Consider the following 16,046-nt stretch of genomic DNA (forward strand, 5'->3'; position numbering starts at 1 on the left):
CACAAGGTGACATCAGCGTGGTGGGGACCCCATGGTTGGAGCAGAACTGGACGGGGGACTCACGGGCCGCCCCTTTCCTCGTCTTCAGCGCTTGTACACACGCACACGCCACTGGGACTGTTCTGTCGAGCAAGCAGCGCTCTCGGACCAACTTCAACTCTATTCTTTTAGGAAACTAAAGTCACTTTTCTTCGTGTTTCTCCAGTTTTTAGGTGAGTCACTATTCTTGGTTAATTAGCAAAGTACCCACGTTGGATTCCTCTCGGTACTTTTTGTGCACGTTAATAAATGCCAGGATTAAACCGTCATTTATTTCATCCATTTGTGGAAGTGTAGAAACATCAAATGAGGTTTAACTGTGGCGTATAAGTTCAGAATTATGTTAGGTTCATGGCTTGAAGTCTAAAATTTAATAGGTTACTGTTTCACAGCAGTAATCTATTTATAAAAACAGTAAATATTAGCATCTATCTATATATCTATCTATCTAGCTAGCTAGCTATCATTGTTGTGTGGTGATTTTGCATAAATTTTTTTAAAAAGATAACTTTTTAATGCAGAGTCTTAGAAATAGGCAGCACGGTGACCTAGTGGTTTGCCCATCTGCCTCACAGTCGAGAGGTCCTGGATTCGAATCTCAGGTCGGGTCTTCCTGAATGGCGTCTATGTGATTTTTCTCCGGGTATGCCAGCAAATTCAGCGGCATGGTGGACGACTGGTTAGAGCGTCTGCCTCACACTTCTGAGGACCGGGGTTAAATCCTTGGCCCCGCCTGTGTGGAGTTTGCATGTTCTCACCGTGCCTGCGTGGGTTTTCTCCGGGCACTCCGGTTCCCTCCCACATCCCCAAAAAATGCATGGTAGGTTTAATGACAACTCTAAATTGCCCGTAGGTGTGGTTGTTTGTTTGCATGTGCCCTGCGATTGGCTGGCAACCAGTTCAGGGTGTACCCCGCCTCCTACCCGACGATAGCTGGGATAGGCTCCAGCACGCCCGCGACCCTAGTGAGGAGAAGCGGCTCGGAAAATGGATGGATGGATGGATGGTGGTGCTAATGGCCAGTATGTTTCCAGTGGCCATTTCAGTAATGTCAAAAGTGTTTCCTCGGACTTCTGTCATGAAACTCAACCTGCTTGCTGACATATTTATGCAACAGCAGCAGCAGGAATATATCATAACTATTATACCCTTGCTGCAGACTTGTTGTGAGAAAATTGCTTTGCTTTTAATCAGCTTACCAAGTAAGTTCTACAACATAACCTAAAATAATGAAGACGTATACAGTATTGGAATTTATTTTGGACATTTTGTGGCCTTGAAGTGTTTTAATTAGGGAGCACAGCAGCACTATGTTGGAGGCAGTGGCCTTATGAGCCCCACAACCTGCTGGAATGACATGAGGGAGACCACTGTGTGAAATGCCACAAACGTGCACCCACCCACGCACACACACATACACACACGCACGCACACACGTGCACAGACGCACGCTTGCTGGAAAGTCAATAGACAAACAGGCACAATCAATGAAAAGTCCAGCTTGCCTTGCTGCTGAATATCTCTCAATAGAGATATGCTGTAGTTGTGTCACAGTGGGATTGTTCCAAGTTTGAACTCATTGTGTGCGTCTTTAAGCAGCAGCGTGTCTCCACACAGTGCGCGTACAGGACATCCGACATTTGCTGCTTCTGTATAAACTCAGCCACATGTGTCATGTGTTTTTTCCTTCTTGAGTCTTAGACAGCCCAAATCAAAGCATTTGATTTCATCCACAGCCTCTTTATTCTGTGCCTACCATTTTCTTAACCTAAGTTTGACATTCCGTTGAAGCAGGACCCTGACCTTTAAGTGTGATTGACGCAACAAGGAAGGGGTCCATTGCAGAGGTGCGAACTTTGAAACCGGGTGCTGTATTTGTCTTCGCACCGCTGGATTTCCAACCATTTTTCTGACCACACATGGTGATGTTGGTGAAAGCGTCAGTCTGTCATCAACAAATGGTCAAAAGTCCCTCCCTATAGGTAACATGATTCAGCACCATACAAATTGAATATGCTGCGTTTCAAGTTACAAGTCAAGCCTGTTCCCACACAAACACTGGTACTGTAATTTCTAGTGTATTTTTTAAATGCATTTTGGTCTTTTTTTTTCCTTCCCAAGCATGCATTTAAGGTTACTGAAAACAGTTTTTGGAAAATACTTTCTTTGGAAAACATAGTGTGTGCCTTCATCCCCATGTGTTAAATTCAGGGCAACTCTACTCCTAATCCACACGTATGATTTCCGATTCCTCCATTTGCCATTGCTGTAACTTTCTGAAGGTGACTTTCTTCAGGTTTTTGATTGGCTAAAATAGCATTACATTTAGAAGTAATGGCACTGAATGTGCCTGACAGCCTATGAATGTTTTTGGGGTTTTTGGTGTCTTCTGAACACTATCATACTGTTAGTAAACACGAGAGGGAGGTAGTAACACATTAAATTTACTTTTTTACATTTACTTAAGTAACTTTTTGGATAAATTGTAGTTGTCAGAGTTGTTTTAATGCAACATACTTTTTACTTTTACTTAAGTATTTTCATTCAGAAGATTTTACTCCGTAACGATGAGAAACATTCTTCTCACTACTTTTTTTTATCTATTATTGCTTGGACGATTGATTTGTTTTGGTTTGTCAAATAATCCTGAGCCTTGGGCTGTCACATGACTCTTTCACCAATCTAACATAACCACTAGCGACATTTGACTCCATTTCACCAATCAAATGGAGCCACACTGCAAAATTTCAAAATCTTACCAAGAATATTGGTCTTATTTCTTGTCCAAACTAATGTGATTAGACTTAAAATAAGACTCAGCACATAAAATGTTACTTGTTTTTTTTCCACTTTTACTTGACATAAGTGGAAATTTTTTTTTTTGTTCTTACACCACTGGCATTTTTTTCCTTCTTATGTGAAGTAAAACTGAGCTTAAAACAAGTGGGAAATTGTCTAAAAACAAGTTACTAGAAACAAAGTTTTCATAGTGACTAATTTACATGAAGCACAGCAGAAACAATGGACTAAACAACGGTGTGTATCTCACAGTCAGAAGAGGCACAACACCCCTAGCCCTCACGTTTAAAGTAGAAACTATGAACTATGATAAACTAACACTATGTCATGCACTGTCATCTGTGTGTGCCTAAAATGTTGACATTTCAGCACACAAGAACTTACTCACCAGTTACATAGTACTTAAGTAGTTTTTTCAATTAATATTTACTTGGATTGCTACTTTTTACTTTTACTACAGTCATATTATTCTCGAGTAACAGGATTGTTACTTGACTACATTTTTTTGTCAACTCAGCCCACCTCTGCTGAGCACTAAGTTAGGCATGTTTTGGTATTTGACGGCAAACAGTCATAAGAGTCTTTAGGCAATTATTGAAAAGTGATCTGTATCATTGGGTAGCTTGTTTGAAAAATGACAACAGGGAAATAAGACGGCCTGTATTTACGATCTCTGATGAAGTTGTTTGGACACCTAGCCATTACACCAACTGGTACCCCTTTTGCAGCAACCTGTATAACACCTTCCCCTCAGAGTTGGGTGTGTTTCTGGGGGACAAGACATTTGTGACATCAGCGGTCACTGACACTGAGTCACGATCTATGCTTGAGTTCATTTCAAAGGTGTTTGAAGGCTTTCTTCCCTACCCAATTCATCCAAGCATGTCTTTATGGACTTTGGCACAGTCATGCTTGGACAGAAAAGGTCCTTGCCAAAATGATTACCACACAGTTGGAAGCAAATTACAGTAATGTCCAAAATGTCTTGGTACGATTGAACTCATTTTCATCATCAACACACATATTTGCTTTAGTGAGCCTTGAGTTTGAACGAAGAAGTCTAACCTAATTCCTGATTGATTAATTCATGTCTTAAAAGGTCTCAATACATTTGTTCATAAAGTGGAAGTACAGAACTGGGCTACGCATTTTGGTATTGACAAACGAGGCATGGTCAAAGAAAATTATATCTTCTTCAGGTGAGGCAAAAACTCACGACGTCAGCATTCCTCAGGAGAATACTGTCATTATGTGAGCTGGACACACTACTGGAACCTCTGTGGCCGGGCCTTTTGGAAATGTATGACTTAGAACCATTGAATTCTGATCTCTGTGCTTGACAAAGTCATATTAACGCGTAAGCGGCTGGGAAAGCACTACTGAGCAATACAAAGCATGCAAGATAAATAATATTTTTCTGCCGAAAACAACTCCAAACTCACCATTTAATTGTTGTTTTTTTTGCTGCGTTTAACCCATTTTAAAAAAATTGTTGGGTCAGCCTAGCTCGAGCTGAGAAACAGCCGTCCTGCGCTTGTGTCGGCACTGCTCTCACAATTAACTGGAAATCTTGTTGTAACTTCCTTTGAGGATCTTCTGTTGTAAATAAAAAATGTGTGACTAGAAGAAAAGCTGATCAAAAGAAACAAGTATATTACGTGTGCTGTGGAGCTATAAGAAGATACAATAAACAGCGGAGCGTTAGAGCGAGTCTGGATATTTGTCGAGGAGTTGAACATGTTTTCTCGAGCGAAGAGGAAGTGTTGTGCTTGGATTAAGGCTGAGCGTGTTGTTTGAAAATAGAAAGTCGAAAGCCAAAGCGTGAGTGTAAAAAAATGCTGCCTTATCTTGTATGTTTGTTCACCTGGATAGTTGGGTTAGAGCCTGAAGGACATGAACATAGAGACGCTTAACAAAGTCCACTCATGTGGACCTACAGGAGAGTTGAGGATTTAGCACCACAGTCCTCCCAAATGTGTTTCTGTCAAACTTACTTTGGTACTCAAAGAACAGGAAGACACTATGGAGACTCATTTGAGCATTTACTGTATTTGATATCCAAATTAAAATCCATGTTCTAGTATGCTTTTTGTCCTCACTAGTAAGACAATTCAGCGCACTAGTAGAATGACAGTCATACTGGTGATGTTTTTCCTTCCTTCCCTCCATCCTTCCTTCCTTCCTTCCTTCCTTCCTTTAGCAAACACTTTCTTTGTTCTTGCCTCTAATAATTGGCCACAAGTCACAATACCTGAAGAAAAAAAAAATCAAAAGTGCCTACTTTTGGCCCACCCTGTATGTTACTAGTGAGACAAAACTGTGCACTAGTTAACATCTGTGTGCTGGTTGTACAACCAGTGAAGCACTAGATGTTAACGAGTAGAATTGTATGTCTTTAGTATCTTTGGTAGCATGTAGTTTTCAACTAGTAAATAGTTTTGCCGCACTAGTAACATGTACTAGTGAGCTCTAGTTGTTGGACTAGTGCGCAGTAATGTCTTAGTAGTGAGGACAAAGCACATTCAAGTAAATGGACAATTCTGCACACTAGCTGAATGATTTGATCGGACTAGTAGAACAACTATGGATTAGTGTTTTTATTTCACTACTGTAGGACATTTCTGTGCACTAATAGAATGACTATAGGGTGTACTAGTGGAACAACTAGGGTGCACTAGTAAAATGACTAAGTTACTTGGAAGCAAAATTACGCACTAGTTAAAACTGCACACTACTAGTACTACCAGTGAGGTGCTTGATCTTAGCTAGCAGAATTTTATGTCACTAGAGTAGTAATACTTGTAGCATGCACTTGTCAACTAGTGCACAGTTTTGCCTCACTACTAACATGTAGTTGTTTTAGCAGTGTGGTCTAGTTGTTCTACTAGTTCAGGGGTGGCCAAATAGTCAGAGACTAAGAGCCACTTTTTTTTCTGTGTTACTGCAAAGAGCCACATCATACGCATGGGTACACATGAACATTATCTTTTAATCATCATTGCTTCTTTCACATCTATGCCACGGGTTCTGTCTTTTAATGGCACAATATCAAGGAGTTCTTCTTTGATCATACATTCATTTGACACAGACCGTGCAAATATTGCCAACTGAGGGTTGTCTTGTATGTCACAACTCTCATCCAATGCCACACTAAAATACTCACATGCTTGAAGGTCAGAGTGCAACTGTGATTCAACAGCTGTATTAATATCCGATATTCTGCGTTTAACACTGTGGCGGGACAGTTGAACGTCTGATACGCTCCGTTTTAGTTTGTCGTCTCCAGGAGCCAAGATTTCAAAGGCGTCAATGAGGCATTTTTTAATGAAGTCCCCTTCGTTGTATGGCTTTTTAGCCCGTGCTATGTTCCAAGCCAGCTGATATGATGCAAGCGTTACGGTCTCCGAGTGTTTTTTAAATTTTTTGAAAAACTGCACCTGCTTTTCTGCCTTGCTTTTCAAAGCGACCAACTTGTTCTTGCGAAGTTCAGTCCCTTTTGGAAATTCCTGTTCGATGTTAGGGTGGAGTGAGCTGAAGTGACGCTGAAGATTTGAAGCTTTGAAATGCGCTAATGCTGCATGACATATAAGGCAGATCGGCTAGCCATTACGTTTAACAAAAAAATATAAACTCTCCCACTCTGGCAAAAACGTCCTGTGTTCTTCTTCATATTTTCGTTTGGCTGTGCTTTTTTTCCCTGCCATTTCAAGAGGTAACTTGACGGAAATTGTTTACAACACAAATGATGTCACACCAAAGATTCTCTCGTCGCTCGTTTGACGTCACTCAAACAGGCTTACATGGTCAGTGTGCCATCTAGCTGTAGGGGGAGTGAATGACAGCGCCAGCCAAGCATTTTTGACGCATGTCATGTGACAGCTCCTGAAGAGCCGCATGAAACTAGTTAAAGAGCCGCATGAGGCTCGCGAGCCGCGGGTTGGCCAGGCCAGTACTAGTTGGTGCACAGGGTTAGGGTTAGTTGTTACTGAGAATTAGACTTTACACCGATTTTATCGGCCTTATCGGTATCGGCCGATAATTAGCATTTTATGCTGATCGACTGATCGGCTTTAATGTCATAATCTGCAAAAGACATTTACTCCGCGTCGCCATCGTGCACAGTATATTTGAATCCAAAAGCTAGTTTATTTTTAGCCTTGTCGCGTGTCTTTTGGCGTAGTCCTGTAAATATCTGACGGCCAATAAAGTTATTTAAAAAAAAATAATAACATGTGGGGGGTGTGAAACAGACCACACGTCTGAGACAGACAACACGTAATGCCGGATCAGACTACAAGACAAATTTACTCTTTCAAGATTGCACTATGTCAGACTACTGCAATTAAATCTAGTATTCCGATACCACCGCATCCCGTTTTTTACGATCATTGGGCTTTAGCTTGTCAACTCAAATGTGATCGGATACACTCGTTACCGGGAGTAACAACAAGAGTGGAGTGCCGCGACTTTGTATTATAAGGACAAAATGGGAGAAAACGTGTTGTTGGCACCAGTGCTCAGGGGACAGGATGTTCGTTTAAGGCTTGTTCACGTACTTTTAATACGATACGGCTCACGAGGCAGGCAATAAAATGTTATGTAGTCTAGCAAGCTAGTCGTAGCACGAACGGTTGGACGTAAACATGCCGCCGTTTTGTCGAATCATGCTCTAAAGTTTTGGTGGGTGGAGTCATTTAATTAAAAATAAAGTAATTTAGTTACAGTAAGTTAGCACCCGCGGCACGGTGGACGACTGGTTAGAGCGTCAGCCTCACAGTTCTGAGGACCCGGGTTCAATCCCCGCCTCCACCTGTGTGGAGTTTGCATGTTCTCCCGGTACCTGCGTGGGTTTTCTCCGGGCACTCCGGTTTCCTCCCACATCCCAAAAACATGCATTAATTGGAGACTCTAAATTGCCCGTAGGTGTGAATGTGAGTGCGAATGGTTGTTTGTTTGTATGTGCCCTGCGATTGGCTGGCAACCAGTTCAGGGTGTACCCCGCCTCCTGCCCGATGACAGCTGGGATAGGCTCCAGCACGCCCGCGACCCTAGTGAGGAGAAGCGGCTCAGAAAATGGATGGATGGAAGTTAGCACCCATTATTTCTGTCATGTAATGTTGGTTTGACCTGACTGATTAGAATACACGATCTGACTAGAGCAGTGATTTCCAAATTTATGGAGCCAAGGAACATATTTTACAATTGAAAAATCTCACGGCACACCAACAAACAAAAATGTCACAAAAAGTGGATACATTAATTACTGTATTTACTTCCTGCTATCTAATAGAAGACCATTCATTTGTTCTGTCTGTCACTATGCCTCACTGGCATAAATAGAGGAACAAAGATATATTATTCATTGTAAATATAATTTTTGAGCAATTAAGTACACAAGTATGTACAGTAAACGAACAGGTCATTTAAATAGACACATTCCTCCATTTTGTGATCGGATTGGTGATCGGTTATTGGTTTTTTAAACTCGCTGATCAGCCCCAAAAATCCTGATCGTGTAAAGCCTACTGAGAATAATGACTATAATATTTGCTAGTTATCACTAAAACTAAACTTTTTGCAATAATGTGATTTTTGTACATATTTGCACTGAAAATCAAAGAGAGCCTTTAATTAGAATTTGACTTTGTCCTGCTAGATGTAGCTAATATCTCACAATGCAATCGAAGTGGGGCTCATGCTAACACATTTAGTACATAATGGTGGACAGATGTTATCATTTTATATAGAAAAAAAGATCAGGCCACAACCACCACCAACTACAGCCCACTTACTAATAAATCCTACAAACACAAATGAGTTGAGATTCATGAGAAAAATTTACCACTGAAATAAACTTCAGTTAATGAATTATGTGACACTGGCAGCGATACAGATCGACAGATTTGCTTGGATTCTTTTTTCTGCTCACATCACGATTGCCTGGCATAATTCTTGGCGTACAGTCATCACACACACTGGAGAAATATAAAATAATATAAAATCAATTTTCCCCATTGAAATGCCGTTAATCCATTACAGCCTCCCCAAAAAACACCCCAATTTTGTTCTGACATTTGTTTTAATAAAGAGAAATAGAGCTGCATTGTAAAATCTAAATATAAAAACATCCATCCATCCATCCATTCGCTACCGCTTATCCGGGTCGGGTCGCGGGGGCAGTAGCTTCAGCAGGGACGCCCAGACTTCCCTCTCCCCAGCCACTTCATCCAGCTCTTCCGGGGGGATCCCGAGGCGTTCCCAGGCCAGCCGAAGGATGTAGTCTCTCCAGCGTGTCCTGGGTCGTCCCCGGGGTCTCCTCCCGGTGGGACATGCCCGGAACACTTCACCAGGGAGGCGTCCGGGAGGCATCCGAATCAGATGCCCCAGCCACCTCATCTGGCTCCTCTCAATGCGGAGGAGCAGCGGCTCTACTCTGAGATCCTCCCGGATGACCGAGCTTCTCACCCTATCTCTAAGGGAGAGCCCGGATACCCTGCGGAGGAAACTCATTTCGGCCGCTTGTATCCGGGATCTTGTTCTTTCGGTCACGACCCACAGCTCATGACCATAGGTGAGGGTAGGAACGAAGATCGACCGGTAAATTGAGAGCTTCGCCTTTCGGCTTAGCTCTTTCTTTACCACAACGGACCGATACAAAGTCCGCATCACTGCAGACGCTGCACCAATCCGCCTGTCGATCTCACGTTCCATTCTTCCCTCACTCGTGAACAAGACCCCAAGATACTTGAATTCCTCCACTTGGGGCAGGATCTCATCCCCGACCTGGAGAAGGCATGCCACCCTTTTCCGACTGAGGACCATGGTCTCAGATTTGGAGGTGCTGATTCTCATCCCAGCCGCTTCACACTCGGCTGCGAACTGCTCCAATGAGAGTTGGAGGTCACGGCTTGATGAAGCCAACAGAACCACATCATCTGCAAAAAGCAGAGATGCAATACTCAGGCCACCAAACCGGACCCCCTCTACGCCTCGGCTGCGCCTAGAAATTCTGTCCATAAAAGTTATGAACAGAATCGGCGACAAAGGGCAGCCTTGGCGGAGTCCAACCCTCACCGGGAACGAGTTCGACTTACTGCCGGATATGCGGACCAAACTCTGACTCCGGTCGTACAGGGACCGAACAGCCCGTATCAGGGGGTTCGGTACCCCATACTCCCGAAGCACTCTCCACAGGACTCCCCGAGGGACACAGTCGAACGCCTTCTCCAAGTCCACAAAACACATGTAGACTGGTTGGGCGAACTCCCATACACCCTCGAGGACCCTGGCGAGGGTCTAGAGCTGGTCCACTCTTCCACGGCCAGGACGAAAACCACACTGCTCCTCCTGAATCTGAGATTCGACTTCCAGACGGACCCTCCTCTCCAGCACCCCTGAATAGACCTTACCAGGGAGGCTGAGCAGTGTGATCCCCCTGTAGTTGGAACACACCCTCCGGTCCCCCTTCTTAAAAAGGGGGACCACCACCCCAGTCTGGCAATCCAGAGGCACTGTCCCCGATGTCCACGCGATGTTGCAGAGCCGTGTCAACCAGGACAGCCCCACAACATCCAGAGCCTTTAGGAACTCCGGGCGAATCTCATCCACCCCCGGGACCCTGCCACCGAGGAGCTTTTTAACTACCTCTGTGACCTCAAACCCAGAGATAGGAGAGCCCGCCTCAGAGAACCCACACTCTGCTTCCCCATGGGAAGGCGTGTCGGTGGAATTGAGGAGGTCTTCGAAGTATTCTCCCCACCGACTCACAACGTCCCGAGTCGAGGTCAGCAGCGCCCCATCCCCACTATACACAGTGTTGGTGGTGCACTGCTTTCCTCTCCTGAGACGTCGGATGGTGGACCAGAATTTCCTCGAAGCCGTCCGGAAGTCTTTCTCCATGGCCTCACCGAACTCCTCCCATGCCCGGGTTTTTGCTTCAGCGACCACCAGAGCTGCATTCCGCTTGGCCAGCTGGTCAGCTGCCTCAGGAGTCAGCTGCCTCAGGAGTCCCACAGGCCAAAAAGGCCCGATAGGACTCCTTCTTCAGCTTGACGGCATCCCTCACCGTTGGTGTCCACCAACGGGTTCGGGGATTGCCGCCACGACAGGCACCGACCACCTTACGGCCACAGCTCCGGTCGGCCGCCTCAGCAATGGAGGCGCGGAACATGGTCCACTCGGACTCGATGTCCCCCGCCACCCCCGGAACATGAGCAAAGTTCTGTCGGAGGTGGGAGTTGAAACTCCTTCTGACAGGGGATTCTTCCAGACGTTCCCAGCAGACCCTCACAATACGTTTGGGCCTGCCACGTCGGACCGGCATCTTCCCCCACCATCGGAGCCAACTCACCACCAGGTGGTAATCAGTTGACAGCTCCGCCCCTCTCTTCACCCGAGTGTCCAAGACATGCGGCCGCAAGTCCGATGACACGACCACAAAGTCGATCATCGAACTGCGACCTAGGGTGTCCTGGTGCCAAGTGCACTTGTGGACACCCTTATGCTTGAACATGGTGTTCGTTATGGACAATCCGTGACGAGCACAGAAGTCCAATAACAGAACACCGCTCGGGTTCTGATCGGGGGGGCCGTTCCTCCCAATCGCGTCCTTCCAGGTCTCACTGTCATTGCCCACGTGAGCATTGAAGTCCCCCAACAGAACAATGGAGTCCCCAGCTGGAGCGCTCTCCAGCACCCCCTCCAAGGACTCCAAAAAGGGTGGGTACTCTGAACTGCTGTTTGGTGCATAGGCACAAACAACAGTCAGGACCCGTCCCCCCACCCGAAGGCGGAGGAAGGCTACCCTCTCGTCCACCGGGGTGAACCCCAACGTACAGGCGCCGAGCCCGGGGGCAATAAGTATACCCACACCTGCTCGGCGCCTCTCACCGTGGGCAACTCCAGAGTGGAAGAGAGTCCAACCCCTCTCGAGAGGACTGGTACCAGAGCCCAAGGTGTGTGTGGAGGCGAGTCCGACTATATAGAATATAAAAACATAAGCAAAATAAAACAGAATGTAAAGAAATTAACTGGTTTCATAAAGTACAATTAAGCCGAAAGTACAGCAAAGACACTGTGGTATTCGTGTGTTGACGTATGCCTTTTAAAGGGCGTGGCTTAGTGAGTGATGTGAGGAACTCCAGTTGGCCATTCACCTGGCAGTTAGTTCATGGCGAACGTCTTCTCCATGCACTTTGCAAGTGTTTTCATTTTGTATTTGTGTGTTTGACAGTTTCATCTGCTCACTAAACAGCTGAAAGTTCCTCAGTGACTGTCTCACTCTTTTTTCCCACTTCACTCGAGTGCAGCGTATCTGAAGTTCGCTCGCAAAACACAAAGCAGAAAATCCACCAAATCATAAGTCAAACAACTTTTAAGTTGGGACACTTGTAAGTCAAGGTACCACTATTTCTACACATCAAATCAGCATTTCAATCACTGCCCTGCATTAAATATATACTACATTTAAAAAGTGCAATCTGATGCCGCTTCCATTTCCTTTCCAACTCTGTGTCTTTTTCTGATTTTACCTTCAGGAGCCAAAGTAGCCAGACCTCTGCCAGAGAGACATGCATATTTAGGGGTACGAGATATGACAATTTAAAGGATTATCTAGGGTATGTCAAAGCCCCCCGTTCCCTCAGGCAGACCGCCACAAGGATTATAGCATTAAACTTATTACCGTATGTTTTTACAGCCTGGTGGTTCTTAACAGGATATTTATCTGACACCCAAAAGTGTGTTTATGCGACCCTGCAAACACATAAACAAGTACAAATGAGAACAGGCGGTATTTGGCCTGGGGTAGTCCGAAGCAATGGAGCAACCAACCGCCTCTGTGCTGTGGTCAAACGTCGCCCAAATGGATTACAAGCAGAGACGATACATCACAGCTCTCCGTAAAATCACAGTCAGGGTAATTCACAACCCCATGTGTGTTCCTGTAATCCAGTGGGTTATCACTCCTTATTAAACCTTGATAGGGACATTTTTCCTGCCTTTTTATTCTGTGAATGTCAGTTCAGTTCAGTTCATGGGAATGTGCACCAGCTCCCTGTAGACCCATGCCCTCTCTGCTTCAACATGTGTCCCTTTTTTCTTTCGCAAGGGTTGATATGGCTCCGCTCAACCCTGGTATGTGGCGTGTTTCCTCCCGCTCAGCTTCCAGATGCCCCTCTTAAAATGCCAGTCCAGGGGAAGTGGAGCATAGGGCTTGGTGACTGCGGTCAGCGGCAAACTAGAAAGACTGCCTTGGACCTGACGCAATCCCCATCGCATGCACCAAAGCAGGTCATTAATGAAGCCAGACGGGACCATGCATGTGTAGGAGGCCCGACTGAAGCTGCTGCTGTGCAAGAGATGTTTAAAGAGAACCAGAGGGGCTTGTCAGGGCTCTTATGTTATCAAAATATTTAGGAATTGGCTATCCATTACTGCTGCTGGCAAAGAACAGATCGTGAGAAAAGAACAATTTCGTACACACGAACGATATAAAACTGTCTAAGCGTGACAAATGGGCCAAAAGCTAACTCCTTTGGGTAATGTTTAGGACAGGTAAAACATGACGTAGAAGAAGAATTACCCTGCAAGTTTTTATTGCATTCAAGAAGCAGACTTCTAGACTTTTATGCACAACACAATGACATGGTGTAAATATAGTTTCTTCCAGACTAGTCGAAATTTAGAGCACAGAATCCTACAAAGACAACATGCAGTGAATATATATACACACACAAAAAACAAAACAGTGGTGGGATGTAATGAAGTATAAATACTTTGTTCCTGTACTTCAGTATATTTTTCAGGTACTTTCTTAGTACTTTACTTGAGTATGTATTTTTCTGATGACACAACATAAAGAAACACCCAAAAGACGGAAATAGAGATAAGGTCAACAGTGGTTGAGCTCTTGATTGACTGAGATCTTGGGGACTTCTAAGTTGGAAAAAAAAGAAGACCGCAGTGAAATGGAGGAACGTGAACCGGGGCGCATTACTGACGATGATGCAACAGATTCAGAGAATTGTTTGATTTTGTCGGCTCCAAGAATGGTTTGGTTCGAATAATTCAATTACAAAAAAGGTTGATGTTAAATCTCTTCAGGGATCATTTTTCCACAGGGACTAATGTTACTACAACGCACACGCCAACCTGTGTAATAATAAGTTGCCGTGATGCCGGCAAGTCAGGAGGAAACAGTCCATAAAACACAGAGAATGTCCAAAATGTGGTATTATTTCAGATTTTAAAAAATATATATATATAAAACAAAGTTCAATGTGTCTAGGGTAATGTAGAACTGACTTACACAACAACGTCTACAATAATCAACACAGGGTAACGTAAACATTATTAGCTAATTTAATATAGCCTACTACTGCTAGTTACAACGTATTGTAATGTAAAGTAGTCAAGGTTCGACAAAGCCGCCGGGGCAATCACATTATTGAATTAAAGAAAGCAGATTAGCTAACGTTTAGCCAGTTAACAGCCAGCCGCTAACCTGAGCCAACAACAGCCAACTACACTCTCATTAGCTGACACACACATCACTCACCTGGCCATGCCCTGCTTTTTGAACCCACACACACACAAAGTCACAGATACTACACTGGAGAACGTAAAGATGGCAACCCCAAGTGGACAAAAATAATACTTGCACCTCACATACACTTTGTTATTGTATTATGTTGGTATTGATGTTCATGAAGACAAAATCAGTATTTATCCGATTACAGGATTCATCAATGGCATAATCTGTAGAATACTTCTTAAAATGCCTGTATTTCACAACAGCAGCGCTATTCGTGTCGAATACGTTGATTTTGGGGTTGCAAAATTGTCTAATCTGAACAATTTAATATATTTTTCATTTAATTTTGTTTTTTTCTTCTCAGGACGAGGACTATGGAAAATAATAATAGAGTAACTAATGTGTGTACAGGGAATTTTTTTCCCCACTGTACCCAGTTATCATAATTGAAGGTAAAAAAAAAAATCATTTTTACTTTTTTTACTGAGTACGTATTAGTCTGTACTTTTTTACCCTTATAAGTAAAAGATCAGTGAATCAATACTTCTATTTTTACCAGTCTTTTTTTCCAACGAGTGTCTGTATTTCTACCGAGTGTGAGTACTTTTTCCTCCTTTGATGAATACTGTTGTGACTTCTGAGGAAGTGTCGTGGTCTCTCCCTGAATCTTCTCAACTACCACAACACAAACTCCTAATGTCATCCATTTCTTTCTCCGGCCTCCATTTTAAAGATAGACCTTCTCTCCCTGTTTTTACTCTCTGTAGACTCTTCCACGGTGCAACCACAGAAGCATTTGCAGCTGGACTTGGACCTACTTCGGAGCTGATGTCGACAAAGCCAAAGCGAGGGAAACCAGGGACTTGACTGCACTCCAACTGGCCCGGCTTCTGCCAGGGACACAACTGCACAGTGTTCTGTGCAATTTATGTTGGTTTGATTCTGCCAGCACTGCATAACGATGACCGGCGAAGAGTGGGACAGACTTTGGCTTGCACATGATAAACATAGATAATATTCCACTGAAGTATTTGGTGCTGCGGGCCTCGGCTTTTTAGTCATTTAGATTACATGTTTTCAGAACTTGGGGTAACTAAGTGTTGAGGTGAACTGAAGTCTTACTTTCCATATAGTTTCAGGGTTAACGGAACATTTTTGAGCTGTTTGAGCATGAATCTCCAGGAAAAGCTCTCAGGCCTTAAAGGTCTGGTGACACACTCTCACAGCAAACGGCGTTTTAAACCCGACCTCACGGTGGACATGATCAGCCCCCCGTTGGGCGACTTTCGCCATACGATGCACGTCGGCCGTGGCGGCGATGTGTTCGGAGACACCTCCTTCCTTAGCAACCACGGCGGCTCGTCAAACGGGGGCAACGGGGAAACGGACTCCATGTCCACCCCCGACAACAAACTCGGGGCGTTTTTCTCCAGGACAATCCGACAAATCAGGAGGGGCTCTGACAACAGAACCAGAGAAGGATCCAAGGACGTGTCACTGCCTCCTCCGCCCATTTCTCCCATCATCAAGAATGCCGTCTCCCTTCCAAGGCTGGACGTGGACATGTATAGTGGAAGCACCACCACAAAGGTGCTCTTCCCCAGTTCTCAAAGCACACCAGGGGAGAGGAAGAGTTCTTACGGTAAGCATGGTGTTACAACGTAGTAGGGCCCGA

At 44.5% G+C, this 16,046-nt stretch overlaps 1 protein-coding gene across 1 annotated transcript in view; it reads left to right on the forward strand.

Moving 5' to 3' along the window:
- Window positions 1-16,046, forward strand: part of cdc42ep1a (CDC42 effector protein (Rho GTPase binding) 1a) — a 23,567-nt gene continuing 7,521 nt past the window's right edge. Inside the window, exons 1-2 of the mRNA XM_061756067.1 lie at window positions 1-212; window positions 15,139-16,013. Coding sequence (XP_061612051.1) covers window positions 15,542-16,013 — 472 coding nt within the window. The 5' untranslated portion in view covers window positions 1-212; window positions 15,139-15,541. The remainder of the gene's footprint in view (window positions 213-15,138; window positions 16,014-16,046) is intronic.

This window comes from Phyllopteryx taeniolatus, chromosome 19 (assembly GCF_024500385.1).
Source record: "Phyllopteryx taeniolatus isolate TA_2022b chromosome 19, UOR_Ptae_1.2, whole genome shotgun sequence".
Classification (NCBI taxonomy): Eukaryota; Metazoa; Chordata; class Actinopteri; order Syngnathiformes; family Syngnathidae; genus Phyllopteryx; species Phyllopteryx taeniolatus.